We start from the raw sequence: 19,012 nt of genomic DNA on the forward strand, positions 1-19,012 counted from the left end.
TAATACAAGCCTGATCCTTATCCCAATTTTTCCATGGTGTCCAGATGTATATGTTACTTTCTGGATACTGGATCATGACCTTTATTCTTATGCTCTGAAAAGTTATTTTCTGTTTCCTAACCTGCCCTCTCCTGTATGGTATGCATATACCTCATTTTTTCTCTCTTTCTCTCTCTCGACATCATCATTTGTTGTTTGGACAATTGATATAGTTGCAATAGGTACAGCAGCTCTCCAAGCAAACAACAAAATAAATATGATGTAATCTGGTTTTTTTAATGAGAAAAGTTATGGAAATAGAAATCCAATTTATTGGTAAGATGTGATATTTATTTCAAAAATGAAATGTCATAGAATTCTTTTCATTTTGTGCAGCATATTGAAAATCATAAATGATACATCTCTCTAGTTGTCTTAAACTCTTCCTTTCATGCTGGTAATTATCATTACTGTAGCCCATTATTTCTGAATGCTTTTTCAAACACTGCAGGGAAGATAAATAGATAAACTGCCGTGAGGCCATATGCAGGTATGTCACACCTCCCTCAGCTCTCTAGGACACCAAAACACCAAAGACAGCTATGGTAACCATGAACATGTTTAGGCTGGTGTATGTGTAAAATATTTCGCTGAATCAAGTCTCCTTAGGCAGCTCGGGACATCATTCCAGATAGAGAAGATCTGCCTTACCTGGGCAGTAGGCTATACTATGCCTTTAACAGCACAGCCGCGGGGGAGAGAGTGCATCCATCCAGGAACACAAACGCCTCTGCCACCCCTACTCAACCAAAGCAATTCGGTAACTGATCTCCTGCCCATCCCAGGTTTCTCCTGCCCCTCCTTTCCTCTCTTATCCCCAGCTCCTGCCTCGACTAGGGTGACCAGATGTCCTGATTTTATAGGGACAGTCCCGATTTTTGTGTATTTTTCTTATATAGACTCCTATTACCCCCCCCCCCCCATCCCCTGTCCCCATTTTTCACACTTGCTGTCTGGTCACCCTACCCCTGACATTGTCTAGCTATCGGACTTTCTCCTTCCCCTTGGCTTCCTTCATCAATTTTACCATCCTCCGGAGGTTTGGGGGCCACCCTGCACAAATTCTACCCACCCTCCTCTCCGATTTGTCCCCTCTGCCCCCCCCTTCTAGCACCAAGCGGATTCTGATTTCAAGGAAGGGCAGACTCAGGGCAGCGCCTTCAGCAGATGCTGCTGCGCGCTCAGCACCAGCGCAGGGCGAGAGCGGCACTGTCTGATAATACACTCCCTCACCCGCAGTCAGCTGACCCCCGTAATGAACCGCCTGCCCCGCCGCGGGGTCCCGGGGCCACGCCACCGGAGTCCCGACCCGCCCCACGCAGCTCTCCTATTGGTCCCAAGTTAAAGTCCAACAGACATCCCCAAGTGCTATATATACGCACATCTCCGCCGGACTATGGGAAACCACAGAGCGGGAGAGAGGGCAGCAGCATCTCTGGGAGAGTAGCTTGCAGCCAGATCCCATCTGCCACCTGAGAGCCAGAGCCCCTCTGCCACCTGCAGCCAGCACCCTCCTCCACCCAGAGCCCATCTGCCACCTGAGAGCCAGAGCCCCTCTGCACCTGAGAGCCAGGGACCCTCTGCCACCTGCAGCCAGCACCCTCCTCCACCCAGAGCCCCTCTGCACCTGAGAGCCAGGGACCCTCTGACATCCAGAGTCAGAGCCTCTCTGCACCTGAGAGCCAGGGACCCTCTGCCACCTGCACCCAGAGCCTCTCTTCACCTGAGAGCCGGGACCCTCTGCCACCTGAGAGCCAGGGCTCCTCTGCCACCTGCAGCCAGGACCCCTCTGCCACCTGCAGCCCCGCAAGGCCACCTGCCTCTCCCGGCCAGGTCCCCCCCGACCAGCCCCTTTGCACCCACACCCGTAGTGATGAGCTCCCCCTTGAAGAGAGCCCCGCTGCTCAGGTCCTTCCTGACGCTGAGAGATGCCAGCACGCAGCAGCAGCATCAGCAACCCCGACTGCCCACATCCTCCGCCTGCGCCTTCCACCCTAAGGCGGAGGAGGTGGCGCCGAGCGAGCCGCCTCCTCACTGCCGGGGGCACCCCCTCTCCGCCCTGCCCGGCCCCACCAACTGGCCCCTGCTGGGCAGTCTGCCGGACGTCCTCTGGAAAGGGGGGCTCAAGAAACAGCACGAGACGCTGGTAAAAATAACCATCAGCTGGGGCTGGAGGGGGGAGGCTGCGGAGGGAGGCGCCCAGAGGGCTCCTGGGGTGGGCGGTGGTGGCTAAGCCGCGCGCAGGGGGTCTGCCTTGCTCCCGATGTACTTCGCCTGGGGCCACGCATATAGGAGAGGGAAGGGAGGGCATCGCAGCTGGGCTGTTCAGGGCGCTCACCTGGGACTCTCCTGCTGCTGTCTCCTTGTCCTAGGCTGATTACCACCGAGCATTTGGGAAGATTTTCCGCATGAAGCTGGGCGCCTTTGACTCAGTTCACATCGGAGCCCCCTGCTTGTTAGAAGCTCTGTACCGGAAAGAGAGCGCTTACCCCCAGAGGCTGGAGATCAAGCCCTGGAAAGCCTACCGGGACTACAGAGACGAGGGCTACGGGCTGCTGATCCTGTAAGTGGAGATGGGGATCTGAGCATCTCGGGGTGGGCAGGGAAGAGCACCTGAGCAGTGAAATCCGTGAGCGGGATGTGAGAAATAACTTGCTGCACTGTCTGCGCCCTTAACCTCCCTGCAAAGATGAAGACCGATCCAGCGCGGGACTCGGTGAAATCAAGGATGCAAAGAGGAGAACGGGCGCAACAGCCGCACAGCTGATAAAGCTGCTGGGCATGCTGTGTAAATACAGCGAGGTGCCAGCAATGATGGCAAAGCCCCATTTCAGAGGCTGGAAAATCGATCTTGTTTGCAACGGCTCTGCCTTGCTCAAGGCAGGTGCCTATCCCGGCAAAAGGCGATTTCCAACTTGCTTACACTGCAGTGATGCTATAAACCTCCCACTGTCATTAAACGTGTAGTATTTAGCTTCCATTCAGACCAGCTGTGCTTTAGCTTCTCTTTGCATCCTTACCCGCTGGAAGCTATTTCCTCTGAAGTGATGGCATGATCATTAACCAGACATAACTGTACTTATTATACTTTGGATCTGTTTCTTATTCTTTTCTCTGCTACTTTTTAATGTGATGAAGATGTATTGATACCTTAATGCTGTTAGCAAATATGCTCCCAATTTGCAATCGTTTGATTAAGCTTGGACATTGTAGTTGCTTCGTTTTTAACTTTGCTCTTTTTTTTTTTTTTTTTTTTTTTTTCCGTTATTGAATCTAGAGAAGGAAAGGACTGGCAGAGAGTAAGAAGTGCCTTTCAAAAGAAGTTAATGAAGCCCACAGAAATCGTGAAACTGGATACCACAGTCAATGAGGTACTTCATGCTGAAGGATGTGTGAACTATCTTTTCCTCTTCCGTTTAATCATTTTGTATGCAACTAACTCTTACAACAACATTAGGTGGTACACTTTTTACTATCATGCGGGATAAAACTGTACACAAAGACTGCACAAGAGTCTGATCCCAAAGCAGTACAAACTGAGAAGCTGATGGCTAAGGCCCTGGTCAACCTCTAGATACCATAAGAAGCAATGAGAATTACTGTGGTGCTTTGTAGTATTCTTCCCTTAAATATGTTGCTGTAACTATTCTGTACTTTAGTCATCTATTCTGATACAAATCCACCAGAATTTACAATTGTAACTCCCCTTATAGAATAATCTTTTAAAAATATTTATCCACTGCTTTGAGATTCTCTCTGTTGAACAAAAAAAGAACAGGAGTACTTGTGGCACCTTAGAGACTAACAAATTTATTAGAGCATAAGCTTTCGTGGACTACAGCCCAGAAGTGGGCTGTAGTCCACGAAAGCTTATGCTCTAATAAATTTGTTAGTCTCTAAGGTGCCACAAGTACTCCTGTTCTTTTTGTGGATACAGACTAACACGGCTGCTACTCTGAAACCTGTCTCTGTTGAACTTGAAGAGTACTAGATAAGCAGTTCAAACACTCTGCTTAGGATCGAGAAGCTAAACTTGGCTCCAAAATTTTTCTCCCATCATTTAGGTCCTGGTGGATTTCATGCATAGAATAGATGATCTTTGTAACCACAATGGTGAAATTGAAGACATATATTCAGAATTCAACAAATGGTCCTTTGAAAGTAAGTTTTCTTCTTTATAATTGAAAATTACATTCATATTAACACCTGTTATGACATTTTAATTTGGACTAAATGTTAGCGACTATAGTATAGGCAACAATCCTGTGCTAGTCCCACAGGGTTGGATTAGATGTGGCTAAAAGGTCTCCTCCATCCCTAACTTCTGATTTTATGATGTTTGCTAACAATGGCAAAAAAATAGATTTTGATAATAAAGCTCTGATGCAAAAAAAAAAAAGACATGCATCTTTAATAGGACATTCAAAATCCCCTTAAATGTGCATTAGGGAATCCCAATAACTCATTTGACAAATAAGGTGACTGTGATGTGCACAGTAAGAGATGCCACTTAAAGGAAGGGATCAGTGGCAAGCCTTCCCTGGAAAGAGCTCCACTTCCCATGGCTGTCATGATTAGATTTCCCTGCTGCGATATTGGAATCCCACTGAGTTTGAGCCAGCCGGTACAGAGGGAATCTTGAACTACCCTGAAGTATCTAGGCTTTTGTTTGTGCATAAGAATGTATCTTAGAACTAAGAATATTTTTCAGAAGGTTAATTGAGTAAGTGGTGGATACTAGTCTAGATGCTCTTGTGTAACTACACATATATATTAAATCACAGGTATCTGCTTGGTGTTGTATGGGAAGAGGTTTGGACTCCTGCAGCAGGATGTGGGAGAAGAAGGCCTGAACTTCATCAAGGCTGTAAAAACGGTATGGAGAAGGCTTAGGCCCAGATCCTCAAGGGCAATGAGGCACCTAACTCCTGTTGAAATCAATGGGAATTAGGTGTCTAAATAGCTTTGAGGAGCTGGACTTTAGTCCTTAAGCACAGTGCTCATCATCTGCTCTACATACAAACACAGTTCCTGCGACAGAGTACTGTTTTTTTTTTTTTTTTAAATCAGTGCACTGAATTAGTGAGTTTTATTTTGTTGCTTCACTCCCCAATTTCCAGGGCACATAATAAAACAGACATGAATTCCAGGCACATTTTTTCAAACATTGCCTATACATTTACAACTTTGCACTTGCAAAGCCACATATTTACATGTCCAAAGCAGGTAACTGGACATCTAACTGCCAAATTTGCCTTCTGACTAAACTGTACCAAAAAAAGGGTATAAAATCATAAACCAACCCTAGAAACATGTTTGGGCTACTATTAAATCTTTTCTCTATAGAATAGGCACTTATGATGCAACTTCATTACCTTAGTTGGGGTGTCATGCCTATGTGACATTGTTAAAATTTCTTATTTGCATGTGCAGATGTAGGGGATTTTGTGCATAACAGATGCATGCTTACTCACTTTTTACAGCACACTTGCTGTGGTCCTAGTTCAAACATGAATCCTTTCTGTCCAAGATAGACACCCCATCAGAACCACAATTCTGAGCTACAGTGAGAATTTTATTTCTTTTTGTTAATCCACCTTTTTTCACAAAGCATAACTGATTGGTGATAACTCAGAGTGAACAAAGGTGTGTTTTTTCTTCTTCGTTACAGATGATGAGTACTTTTGGGATGATGATGGTGACCCCAGTTGAACTTCATAAAAGTCTGAACACAAAAGTCTGGCAAGCTCATACCAACGCATGGGACAATATCTTTAAAACAGGTAATTTTTAAATATAAATCCCACATTTATGAACTACTGGGAATTCCTACTAGGAATTCACTCACTTATAATTGTGAGAAGGACAGCAATCAGCAGCTTTGAAGTGTAACAAAGTGCAACATAAGGCACTTTTGCTTCTTACTCCAAACCACTAACTCAGGATGTGAGAACACTGTTTACACTGCTCCCACCAAGTTTACTTGACTCGGACTTAGTTATGACTAACACTTTGCTTTGTCTGTAAACAAATGATGCATAGGGAAAACCCATCAGTTTGGGAAAGGCCCAACAGTCCGGGAACAGCTTAATTGGTGGTTCCACGTTAGTCTCTAAAGAAAGGTAAACAGATTGAAAGCAGGATATTGCATAAAACTCAGCACATTTGAGAGAGGTAGGTAGCAGAGTGCACCATGTTCTTAAGGCTGTTCTTGAGAGACAAAGAGTTTGCATGCTACAGAGAGATGTATGTTAAGAGTTAAAGAATTATGATGAAGCTGAAATTCAATAACCTTATAAATGCAGGTCCTGAGACGCCCAAAGTGACAGAGCACTGTATGATTCTTTTGAACAGCTGTTCCTGTTGATTTTGGTTCTACTGGCCTTTGAAATTAACAAAATATACTGTATCCTCAGATATTAAAACAACAAGGAGTCTGGTGGCACCTTAAAGACTAACAGATTTATTTGGGCATAAGCTTTCGTGAGTAAAAACCTCACTTCTTCGGATGCATAGAGTGAAAGTTACAGATGCAGGCATTATATACAGACACATGGAGAGCAGGGAGTTACTTCACAAGTGGAGAACCAGTGTTGACAGGGCCAATTCAATCAGGGTGGATGTAGTCCACTCCCAATAATAGATGAGGAGGTGTCAATTCCAGGAGAGGAAAAGCTGCTTCTGTAGTGAGCCAGCCACTCCCAGTCCCTATTCAAGCCCAGATTAATGGTGTTGAATTTGCAAATGAATTTTAGTTCTGCTGTTTCTCTTTGAAGTCTGTTTCTGAAGTTTTTTTGTTCAATGATAGTGACTTTTAAATCTGTAATAGAATGACCAGGGAGATTGAAGTGTTCACTTACTGGCTTATGTATGTTACCATTCCTGATGTCCGATTTGTGTCCATTTATTCTTTTGCGGAGGGACTGTCCCGTTTGGCCAATGTACATGGCAGAGGGGCATTGCTGGCACATGATGGCATATATGACATTAGAGGATGTGCAGGTGAATGAGCCCCTGATGGTGTGGCTGATGTGGTTGGGTCCTCTGATGCTGTTGCCAGAGTAGATATGGGGACAGAGTAGGCAACGAGGTTTGCTACAGGGATAGGTTCCTGGGTTGGTGTTTCTGTGGTGTGGTGTGTAGTTGCTGGTGAGTATTTGCTTCAGGTTGGGGGGTTGTCTGTAAGTGAGGACCGGCCCGCCTCCCAAGGTCTGTGAGAGTGAGGGATCATTTTCCAGGATAGGTTGTAGATCGTGGATAATGCGCTGGAGAGGTTTTAGCTGGGGGCTGTATGTGATGGCCAGTGGTGTTCTGTTATTGTCCTTGTTGGGCCTGTCCTGCAGTAAGTGATTTCTGGGTACCCGTCTTGCTCTGTCAATCTGTTTCCTCACTTCCCCAGGTGGGTATTGTAGTTTTACGAATGCATGATAAAGATCTTGTAGGTGTTTGTCTCTGTCTGAGGGGTTGGAGCAAATTCGGTTGTATCTTAGGGCTTGGCTGTAGACAATGGATCGTGTGATGTGTCTTGGATGGAAGCTGGAGGCATGTAAGTACGTATAGCGATCAGTAGGTTTCCGGTATAGGGTGGTGTTTATGTGACCATCAATTATTTGTACTGTAGTGTCCAGGAAGTGGACACTACAGCCACACCATCAGGGGCTCATTCACCTGCACATCCTCTAATGTCATATATGCCATCATGTGCCAGCAATGCCCCTCTGCCATGTACATTGGCCAAACGGGACAGTCCCTCCGCAAAAGAATAAATGGACACAAATCGGACATCAGGAATGGTAACATACATAAGCCAGTAAGTGAACACTTCAATCTCCCTGGTCATTCTATTACAGATTTAAAAGTCACTATCATTGAACAAAAAAACTTCAGAAACAGACTTCAAAGAGAAACAGCAGAACTAAAATTCATTTGCAAATTCAACACCATTAATCTGGGCTTGAATAGGGACTGGGAGTGGCTGGCTCACTACAGAAGCAGCTTTTCCTCTCCTGGAATTGACACCTCCTCATCTATTATTGGGAGTGGACTACATCCACCCTGATTGAATTGGCCCTGTCAACACTGGTTCTCCACTTGTGAAGTAACTCCCTGCTCTCCATGTGTCTGTATATAATGCCTGCATCTGTAACTTTCACTCTATGCATCCGAAGAAGTGAGGTTTTTACTCACGAAAGCTTATGCCCAAATAAATCTGTTAGTCTTTAAGGTGCCACCAGACTCCTTGTTGTTTTTGTAGATACAGACTAACACGGCTACCCCCTGATACTCAGATATTAAGATGTGGTTTTTCCCCTTTCAGACAGCCTGTGAACATTTAAGTTAAAAATTAAGCAAGGTTGTGTAGCTCAGATTATTGTAACACTGACCGGAATATTTATTCCCACAATTATACAGTGATTCATATTTAAGGTTCATACCTGTTGTATGATAGAGGAAAATATACACCACTTCACCATGCCCAGTTTGGTGCATGCTCATTTCATTGCTTTTTAATCTGTGTGTTGTGTTGAATTGTGTCTTTCTTATAACTAGTCCCAATGAGGCTACTCATTGAGCAAAGTACTACTCACTGTGAATAAGGATGGCAAAATCTGGCACACTATGTTCAAAGAAAAATGACTTTATCAATTTGGGATCTGGTATTTACCTTCACAGGATAAACACATTGCAAAAATTAAAAACAAAAACAAAAAAACACCTAGGATATTTCTGTGCTATAATGCCCAACTCTCCTTGACTTCCAAATCTCATTGTCCCCTTTGAATATCCAAGCCAATGAACTTTATCCTTAAATTAGCTACAACCCATGTATTCATAGTTGAATGCGTAGCTTACATCAAAGGTCATTGACTTCTTTCATAGTTCTACAAGGCAGAATGCCGTCTAATATTCAGTAGTTTCTTCTGGCCATCCCTGATTTTTATAACGGGGGGATGTGGTTGTTTCAGTGCAGGAAGGGATACTCACATGAAAAGGGCAAAATTATTTTGGTGGGGTGGCTCAATAAACATTGTCTCCTCTCTCATGATCACTGGTGTAAATATATTTTTCCTTTGAGTTTTGATGAATTTTTAGTAACTTTCTGATCACTTCCTCCCTGTCTATCCCCAGCCAAGTGTTCAATTGACAGAAGACTGGAGAAATATTCTGCCAATCCCAGTGAAGATTTCCTGTGCGACATTTACTTTGGGAGTCAACTCTCCAAGAAGGAACTGTATGCTGCTATCACAGAGTTCCAGATTGCAGGAGTTGAAACGGTAAAACTGGTTTGTTTTCAGCAGGTTTTGTTGTAATTCTGGCATTGCTGATAGCTATCACATACCAGACTGAGGGCCGTTCTCTACGTTCAGTGCACATCAAGATTACACACATGGAGCTGTGAATGTTTGTTGTTGGTCTCATTTTTAATATGCTCATCCTCAAAGTCACTGAAGTTAGTATCATAGCAGTTACCTAATTTTCCAGCAAAAAGAACAGGAGTACTTGTGGCACCTTAGAGACTAACAAATTTATTAGAGCATAAGCTTTCGTGGACTACAGCCCACTTCTTCGGATGCATATAGAATGGAACATATATTGAGGAGATATATATACACACATACAGAGAGCATAAACAGGTGGAAGTTGTCTTACCAACTCTGAGAGGCCAATTAAGTAAGAGAAAAAAAAAAAAAACTTTTGAAGTGATAATCAAGATAGCCCAGTGCAGACAGTTTGATAAGAAGTGTGAGAATACTTACAAGGGGAGATAGATTCAATGTTTGTAATGGCTCAGCCATTCCCAGTCCTTATTCAATCCTTTGTTGATTGTGTCAAGTTTGCATATCAATTCCAGCTCAGCAGTCTCTCGTTGGAGTTTTCAGCTCTATCAAATCTATCTAATTTTCCAGCTCTATCAAACCTTTCTGCCAGTAAGGGCAGGATATCAAATATCTAACATAGTCTAATATCTAATATAGTCTAATCTCTGCATAGTCACTTAAACTGAGTTGCAAGGATGCATGTGCAATTTTACCTAAAAGAACTACATGGTGATATTTTTACATTCTCCTTTCCCCAGTTCTTGTTCACTATGCTTTCCCCAGTTCCTTAGAGAACAATGGGCAGAAGGATCACATTGTTTTAGGCTTAGGCAAGACTGAAGAGTTTTCCAGCGTAAGGGAGAAGGCTGGCCATACTATGCACATAATATGGATAGTCATATTGCTTGATGTTCTGTGTCTTAGTCATCAGTGCTTTCTTTTCTGGTCATGTTTCAGACTGCCAATAGTCTACTGTGGGCTCTGTATAACATTTCACGCAATCCCCACGTTCAACAGAAGCTTTTCCAGGAAATACAGAGTGCAGTGTCTGCTAATGAGAGTCCAAATGCTGAGGACCTGAAGAAAATGCCTTACCTAAAAGCATGTCTGAAAGAATCTATGAGGTAGAACTCTTTAGATAACTTCTAAGTAAAGCAAAATGGGTTCTGTTTGATCACAATGGTCATCTAATATGCCATAAAGGGGAAAGGTATTCTAGTGGGTATAAAGAACAGGAGTACTTGTGGCACCTTAGAGACTAACAAATTTATTAGAGCATAAGCTTTTGTGGACTACAGCCCACTTCTTCAGATGCATATAGAAGTGGGCTGTAGTCCACGAAAGCTTATGCTCTAATAAATTTGTTAGTCTCTAAGGTGCCACAAGTACTTCTGTTCTTTTTGCAGATACAGACTAACACGGCTTCTACTCTGAAACTAGTGGGTATAATAACTTCAAAATGACCACCTAGGTGTTCAGAGTAAAATATTGCCCATATCTATGAGGAGACAAAATCATGGTAGATTAATTCAATTTATGTATTTTACTATAGGATAACACCATCTGTGCCATTTACCACTCGCACTCTTGACACAGAAACAACGCTTGGGGACTATGTGCTACCTGAAGGGGTGAGTAGAATTTGTTACTGTAGGTAGCTTAAAATAAGTATTTTACAATAGAATTATCAATACAGGGTAACCACTCCAGTTTGAAAATGACTCGGTCATTTGCTGGTTACAGACTAGTTCCCATCGTTTACGGTGGTGAGAAGCTTTTATGAAGCATTCAGACAGCATAGTCATGAGCTAAGACCTAAAAAGATGAAGGAACTGAATGTTGACAATGATAAAATATTAAGATTTCCCAGAAATTGAAAACCACTGAAATGTGGGATAAAATTAGATTAATGAAATTAATGAGTGAAATTTTAAAGGGAATAATCTGACATTCATTTTTCACTCTTCTCAGTCTGCCCCTCCCCCCCATTCTGCTATTCCTTATTTTTCATCTTAGATTCGGTACTTCTCAATAGGCTACAAAGCTAGCGTGGAAGAAGTACAGTAATTCTCTATCTAATCTCCGCTCTCAAAATCTGTCCTGTTGCAACTCCACTGGCATCAATGGAGTTGCACCTGCTTACACTGGAACTAAAGTTAGCTCATATTTCCAAAGAATTTTAGGGTTGATTCCAAGACATTCTTCATATTTTCTGTTATTTCATATCTGTTGGGTGGCAGTGTCTGTCTGCTCTTTGAAGATTGTTTCACACACCCAGAAAAGTACTATGTTATTTTTTTGAGAAAATAACTTTTGCTTCACATTTTTATCAGCTTTTTCCATTAATACAAAATGACTCACTTGATTATTCCAGAAGTTCTTAACTGACCTTTTCCCTTTGCTTTTGTTTCCAGACAGTGTTGATGTTAAACAGTCATGCCTTGGGATCCAATGAAGAGTACTTTAGTGACTGGACTACATTTAAACCGGAGCGCTGGCTTCAGAAGAATATAATAAATCCTTTTGCTCATATTCCTTTTGGTATTGGGAGGAGGATGTGCATTGGGCGTCGCTTAGCTGAACTACAACTTCATTTAGCTCTTTGCTGGGTAAATATTATTACATTACAACATTCTTTAAACAGCAAGTAACTGGTCTGATTATATGATTAAAAGATTAAGCTAGTGAGCCAAAGTCATACTTGGCATCCTGTAACTCATATTTTTGTCTTTACAGCTCGTTCGCAAATATCAGATTATAGCAACTGATAGTAAGCCAGTAGAAACTCTGCATTCAGGAATACTAATCCCCAGCCGAGAACTTCCAATTGCCTTTAGAAGACGATGAGGTAAAGTGGATAAGTGCCATTGGAACATAGTAGACTCCATTCTGCTCTATGTAGTAATATGCCACTTCTAAATTCAGTGGGCCTGTTCAGGCAGAGCAGATTTTGGCCTGTACAATCTAACATCATTGCATGAAGATTCATATTTCTTGGAGGTCATTATGCTTCATTGCCTTTAAATAACTCTTGTAAACTGCAAAAGAAGCTAGGAATTGCATAATAGATTGATATAGCTTTCCAGCCTTTGATTGTATTAAATACAATGGGCCACAACAGTCTGCTTCTGTCCTCCAGACATAGCGAAAACCCACCCGTTTCCCCCCCAATTATAACATTCATTAGCTGGAATCCAATAGATGTTTTTCTTCTGCATTTCAAGAAGGCATTATCTTGAAAATATCATTAAATTTTTCCAATGTACTAAATCAGAGTGTTGGTCCATCTAGTTTCACCAATGGCAAACAATTGATCCTGACGATAAAGGCAAAACACACCAAGACAAGCAATAGAATTGCTTGATCTTCACTTGCATAGCACTTAAATTATTAATAAAGGTGGGCCAGTCCAGGAGGCTGGATTCAAATTACATCTTGGAATTCAGATTCAAGGTCAAATAAGGCTATGCTTTGATTTTGATGATGCCAAAGTATCATGAATTTATGTGAGACTTCAGCTCCAAATAGCCAAGATACTATAAAATCAGCTGTACACAGGCCTGATTTAGCTTGTACTAAAGCAAAATGTAAATTGGAAAATTTGGTTTCTTGTGGATTTAGATCTGAGCCAGAACCAAGCCCTCAAAATAGGGTTTAAGTGGAACTTAAATGGCTAATAGGCGGTTTACTAGTCTATTGGACAAGAGAAAAATTCACCCTATGTGAATTAAGTAGGGATATTAACCATACTCTAAGCTCTGCTTAACATATACTTAGATTGTACAGAACTGTTCATTACATGAATGGACTCTCTGTTTATCCAGATTGTCTTCTGTGGACTAAAGACCATGCTATTGCGGCCTTTTCTGGTGACAGCACATGTGAATCTGGAATGCCAAAGCCAATAAGGTGCTAACCACTGGAGAAATCGCCATGGACATGCCTTCAGCAATGCACTGATGAGAAGGACAGAAATACAGAGTCAACAAACACTCATGTAGTCCTTACACTGTATGAAAATGTGTCAGTTAGCAGGTTTTTCTAAATGCATTGCACAATCCTAAAATGAAAGAACAAAAATATTGTGCATCTTTGCATCTGTGGGCCCAAATACCAGAAAAGTTGAGGGAAATTCATTGTTTGAGAGTTTTATAGTGGGCTGTGGAACTCAATATTGGGTGCCAGTCAGTACTGAGTGAAGGGTGTTACCAGCTGGAAGTTGTTCAGTGTTTGAGAAAGGAATTAGGCTCAATCCTATGTGTGTCACAGAGGGTACCTGGGAATAATCAGGCATGAGTGAGATGGTCCTGCTAGGTTGAGGGTGAGGTGGGATAGTGTGAAGAAATCTTGCCTTAGTCTTTCCCAGGCTGTTCCAGTTTTGTGGATTCAGTTGAGGATTTCCATCTGCAGGGCTGTCAATTTATGACCTTTTAACAAAAGAACTAATGAAGAAAATAATAGAAGTACATTTCCCCCTTAAAAGAGTTTTCTCTTATAAAGCATAGAATAAGATCAAAGCCATTTAGATGGACTTGTCCATGTATTTGAACCCTGCTTCTCTGTGACACCTACACAAGGGTCACTGTGACCCCCTTCTGACAACAAAAATTACTATACGACCCCAGGAGCGGGGACCGAAGCACGAGCCCCACCACCCGGGTGGGGAGCCTGTAACCTGATCTCCGTCACCCAGGACCGAAGCCAAAGCCTGAGCCCCGCCACCCGGGGTTAGAGCCCTTGGGCTTCGGCTTTGGCCCGGATGGTTGGACTTGGGCTTTTGCTTCAGCCCCAGGCCCCAGCAAGTCTAACATCAGTCCTGGCGATCCCATTAAAACGGGGTCCCGAGCCACTTTGGGGTCCCAACCCACAGTTTGAGAACCTCTGCCATACACAATACTTGAAAATGGCTAGGCAGCTAATGTGCTATGACTGCTGCTTATTGCACTAATCATAATCTCTCACTGTTTCTTATGTTTCTGTTCCCTCACCCGCCGCCATCCCTCCCAATTTGTCTCATTACATCCTTAGATTGTAAGCTCTCTGAGCCTGTGACTGTCTTTTTGTTATATGTGTAAACAGTACAAAGCACAAAGGGGCCACTTAACTAGGCCTTGAGGAGTTACTGCAATACAAATTAAAATCTTAACAAGGGCAGCATTTTGTCAAATGAGCAATATAGAATACATGTATTTTTCAGATCTTAAAGCACCACAAACAATAAGGATCCTAAATATTTCAAGGGGGGTTGTTTATTGTGGGGATCACAGTTTGTAAAACTACACATGGATTTCAATATCTGTATCAATGGGTCTGAAGTGGTAATTGCCTTGCATGTGATGCAGCACATAGTAACTAGCATATTTCCCCTTATGTCGTTAAGGTGTACCTTATTTCTAATACAGAGTTTGTATATTATGTAAATTGCTTTTTTTTTTTTTTTTTTTAAAAGGAAGCCTATTTTTTAATTTGTATACTTTGAAAAGATGTAAAGACTTAAAGTCTGTTTGCCTCCTAGAAAGGCTTGTTTCCCTTTCTTTAGGAGCTGGTTATGTTCATATTTCAAAGAACTGTATTATAGTGTATAAAGAAACTTGTGAACATCCTGCTCTTCCCATGCAATTTTGTAATAAAATAGTGTTTTTTTCCCCAGAAATAAAAACAGTCTTCCATTTTTATTAAACACTTTTATTAATATAATAAATATGGCGATTCTTTCATTGTAATTTATATAAACAGTTTCTCTAGCTTACTGAATAATTATTTTCCCCAACTCCAGAAATCACATTATCAGTGGTGGGGCCCTATTTATCCCCATAAATCGTGACAAAATCTGATTCCACTGTATCACACACAGAGCTCTGGTAGAGCTCCCTCTGGCTTCACACTCAGCAGGCTGTTGTGTTTGAGGCCCACCTCACTCGGCATTCTGTGCTTTAAGCTTTCTGAGTCTGAAAAGTCCAAGGTCTGCCCCTGTCAGGAGTATCTAGGCACACTTCTGGGGTGCGGATTCTCTGTCTACCATCCCCTTCTGAGAGCTGAGACACACACATGCCCTGGTCCAACTGCCAAGGCCTTGAGACTAGTTCTGCCCCCTCACACTTCCCTTTAGCTTAAGCATACCATCCCCCAGAACACCAACTGCGTGGTCGCTCTGGGTTAACAGTTCACCTCTTCAGGGGTATGTGATAGCAAAGCAAACAGACTCATGACCTTTGCATAGGATTCTAAAACAAATTACTTTTTACTTAGATAGCACAAGACAGATAAAATAATAAGCACACCAATATGCATTATCCTGCCTGTTTCTTCACCACTCTGGAGAGTTCTTTGGGCTTAGGACAGAGACCTCTGAGGTGGCCAGGATCCTTCTCCTGCAGTGCATAACTTCTCTTCAGAATCATAGAGTCTCTCTCTCTCCCCCCCTGGTCCCTCAATTAAATCTGACCCCCTTGATACGAACACATATTCATCTCTTCCTCTCTCCAGCCCAAAGCTTTCTGAGAATCTCAAGTTCATGTCCCACCATTGACACCTGGATCATTTATTCTTCTCCTGGGGAATTTCCACTCATCACTTCCCCCTCATTGCAGAGAAGTTGGAGGAACTAGTCTAGCTTCAGCCAACTCATTTTTCCAAGATGTTTCCGTCTACATAAATGACTCTTGTCTTTGGTCTGGCAGAAACATGCCAAAGCCCAGACAGCTCCCACACACTGAGGCATTCAATGGTATAACAATTTCGTATCAGCTCAAAATCATAAGTTGTACATAAACTGATTCCCCAGATCATTACACAGTGCATGTAGAATATCAAATGCAGATAAGCTGGCATATAACCCCCAATCAATTAATTTTCTGTCTCTTCCCAAGTTATTAAAAATGATGGAATGCATACCTTTCATGGGCAACATTAAACCCCTGACAAAGCAGAAATGATGAGGCATATGCCCTTAAAAGCCTTGCAATAAGTTGCTGCTCTTGATGTTCCCACTAACAAAGAATGCTTGTCTCTAGAGCTGTAACTTTCACTCATGCAGTGGTATTTTTATCATACAAATTCACAGCATTCCCTCTGGGCTTGATCCTGACAATCTACGTCATCCACTGACTAAAATTCCAGCTTTGGAAGTTCAAAAATTTAATGATACCTCTAAACTTTGATCTTAGAGTGGCTACATTCTAAAGTGTTCCTGTTAGTGCAATTGTGTAAATTACATAATTTGCTAGGCCAGCTCAGTTGCTGTAAATTGGTGTAACTCCACTCAAGTCATGGACTTCAAGAGTAATGGGAACCTCTATCACTCCTATTACATTACCTCCTCCAATAGTAATAAATCGTAGCACCAGAGTATACCCTTGAATTACAATGCATGAACAATTAAACAATATTGCCCTGAAAGTACTGGACCTACCTCTACTAGCTGTAGAGATATATTATAAGCTTGAATAACAATTTCCAAAGATCTTGGGAAATAAATGTAGCAATCCATCCTTCAGTCTCTTAACCTTCACTCCATTCACAGAACTTGTACTAGCCTACAGCGTAGGCTTTGCATGCTTTGGAACTTGTAAAATTACCCTCTGCAATCTCTTTCACTATTTGCATTCTTATCAGGCCTCAGTGCATACCAAGTCAGTCATCTGACTCTCACATCTACAGCAGATATTTCAGTCTGAACACTATGTGGTTCTCCCCAATACACACACTAGTGTGACCTCCCTCACTAGATTGGACCTGTTCATTCTCTCTCCAAAATTAGTTAACGTCATTCTAAAGCCCTACAGGAAGGCATGGAATAGTTTTGAGTTCTTGCAAGAGCAGAAGATATAATCCTACGTAAAACGACCTGTCCATCCTACTGATATAGACAGCCTGAGGGTTACTTGCAGAACAAGCAGCACATTTGCCAAAATTGCTCCATGTTTGCTGAGTCAAGGATGTTGCTGGGTGAATGAACTATGGAATTAAAACCCCACCCATTCTGTTTCAAAATCTCTCTTTTCTGATAAACACATTCAGACTTAGTGTCCTCTTGCTTACACTGTTGTGAACCAGGTGTTACTCCACTAATGTCAAGGGAGTTTCATCAATGCAAAACTAGTTAATGTTAATGGGAACAGAATCAGGATTACTATTTCATTTCTGAGCATACCTGAGTTGATCACATATCCTGCTTAACTTTTAAAAGCAACCACATGAGCTCTTATCTATCTATCTATCTATCTGTTTTAAAAGACCCAGAGAGCCCACCCACCAACTCTCTCTAAGGCTCTTTAACACTTCTGCATTATCAGTTATTGTCCACATTTACTGAGTCAAAAAGTTTAAAAGACAATGGATCAAATTCTGCTCTCAACTGCATTGGTGTAAATCAAGAATAATTCAATGGGGGTCACTCCAGATTGATACCATTGTACCAGAACGTTTGAGCTATCATAATCATACCTGTCCTTTCCCCCAGATTTCTCAAAGGTATAATAATTATTGACCTGGAAATTTTCATTCCTAGAGCTTTGTGATTTTTCAAGTTTCTGAACAGTTAATTAATCTGCTAACTCCAAGTGACATTAGCATCAGTTTACCCAGAATGTTCCTCAGTTGGCCAAAGACACGGATACTTTGCAAAGAAGAGACAAAAATATATCAGGCATCAACATTACAAGGAACTAGATAAATTTCAAACTATGCAGATAATGAATGACCAGGCTAGACATTCATATTAAGAAATCTCTGAGGAATCCAGGGCAGCTAATTCTTATATTCCAAGAAAACAAAATAAAAAAACGGGATGGTTCCAAGGATTAACAGTTGGCTCTGGAACCTTTCACCTTTAGGGCACCTGTTTGAACATAATTGACCCAGTTAACTGTTTGAAATGATTCATTGTTTGTGGATACTTATTAACTGAAAGTCAATATCATCTCCTGGCAGCTTGGTATCTTTTTCCTCAAAGGAGTTAATGGTGCCAATCTCTTATCAAAGGAAAAGGTATTTAGATTCTAAAATAAATGGTGTTATTTGGCACCTGGTTAACATTCCCAGAGATGAGAGAGTGGTAAAAGAGGCCGAGTTAACTTTTGGGACCCAGAGGTGGTTCTTCCGGGTAGGTTTCAGGTGCACTGGTGTGGCGATTTGGAAGAAGCCAGAGCTATTGCTAATTAAGATGTATGGGTGCAATCCATGGAGGTATTTAGACACTTTTTAGGCACCACTGTGATCCACAGAACTCCCACTCAGCTGCCAACTAACCCTGTAAGTGCCTCTGGGCAAGAGCGCTACAGCCTAGGCACTATCTCCCAGCTGAGCATGCACAGTGCTGCCTCCTGATAGGGGTCCGAATGCCTAAGCTCCGATTGATTCACAAACCAGGAAAGTTAGGTGTTTGGATGCCTAACTTGCAAGAGGGGTCCCAATCCAGTAGGAGTTCTCAGAGGGTGCCTACTGGATTGGGCCTCTTAGGGGAGTACACAAAAATCAGCTTGGGAGTGGGGGAAGAGCAGGGGTTTGAAGGGGGCTCTATCACCTCTTAGGAGAGTGCCTTAAACACTAGGCTATGGAATGACTCTGTAGCCTAATGGTTAGGCTACTAACCTGAATGGTAGCAGATCCCTTAGGAGAAGGATAGGGGACTTTAACTCCTACTCAGGGTAAGT

General features: G+C 42.3%; 1 protein-coding gene across 1 annotated transcript; it reads left to right on the plus strand.

The window, feature by feature from the left end:
* The first annotated feature begins 1,037 nt into the window (after positions 1-1,037).
* Positions 1,038-15,018, plus strand: LOC128847128 (1,25-dihydroxyvitamin D(3) 24-hydroxylase, mitochondrial). Its single transcript, XM_054046470.1, has 12 exons — positions 1,038-2,185; positions 2,412-2,602; positions 3,317-3,410; positions 4,104-4,200; positions 4,824-4,915; positions 5,711-5,822; positions 9,169-9,314; positions 10,317-10,483; positions 10,912-10,990; positions 11,774-11,968; positions 12,096-12,207; positions 13,184-15,018. Exons 1-11 carry the CDS (start codon positions 1,913-1,915, stop codon positions 12,204-12,206), a joined length of 1,557 nt encoding a protein of 518 aa, XP_053902445.1. The 5' UTR covers positions 1,038-1,912; the 3' UTR covers position 12,207; positions 13,184-15,018.
* The last annotated feature ends 3,994 nt before the right edge of the window (positions 15,019-19,012 follow it).

The sequence above is a fragment of the Malaclemys terrapin genome, chromosome 12, assembly GCF_027887155.1.
Source record: "Malaclemys terrapin pileata isolate rMalTer1 chromosome 12, rMalTer1.hap1, whole genome shotgun sequence".
Lineage (NCBI taxonomy): Eukaryota > Metazoa > Chordata > Testudines > Emydidae > Malaclemys > Malaclemys terrapin.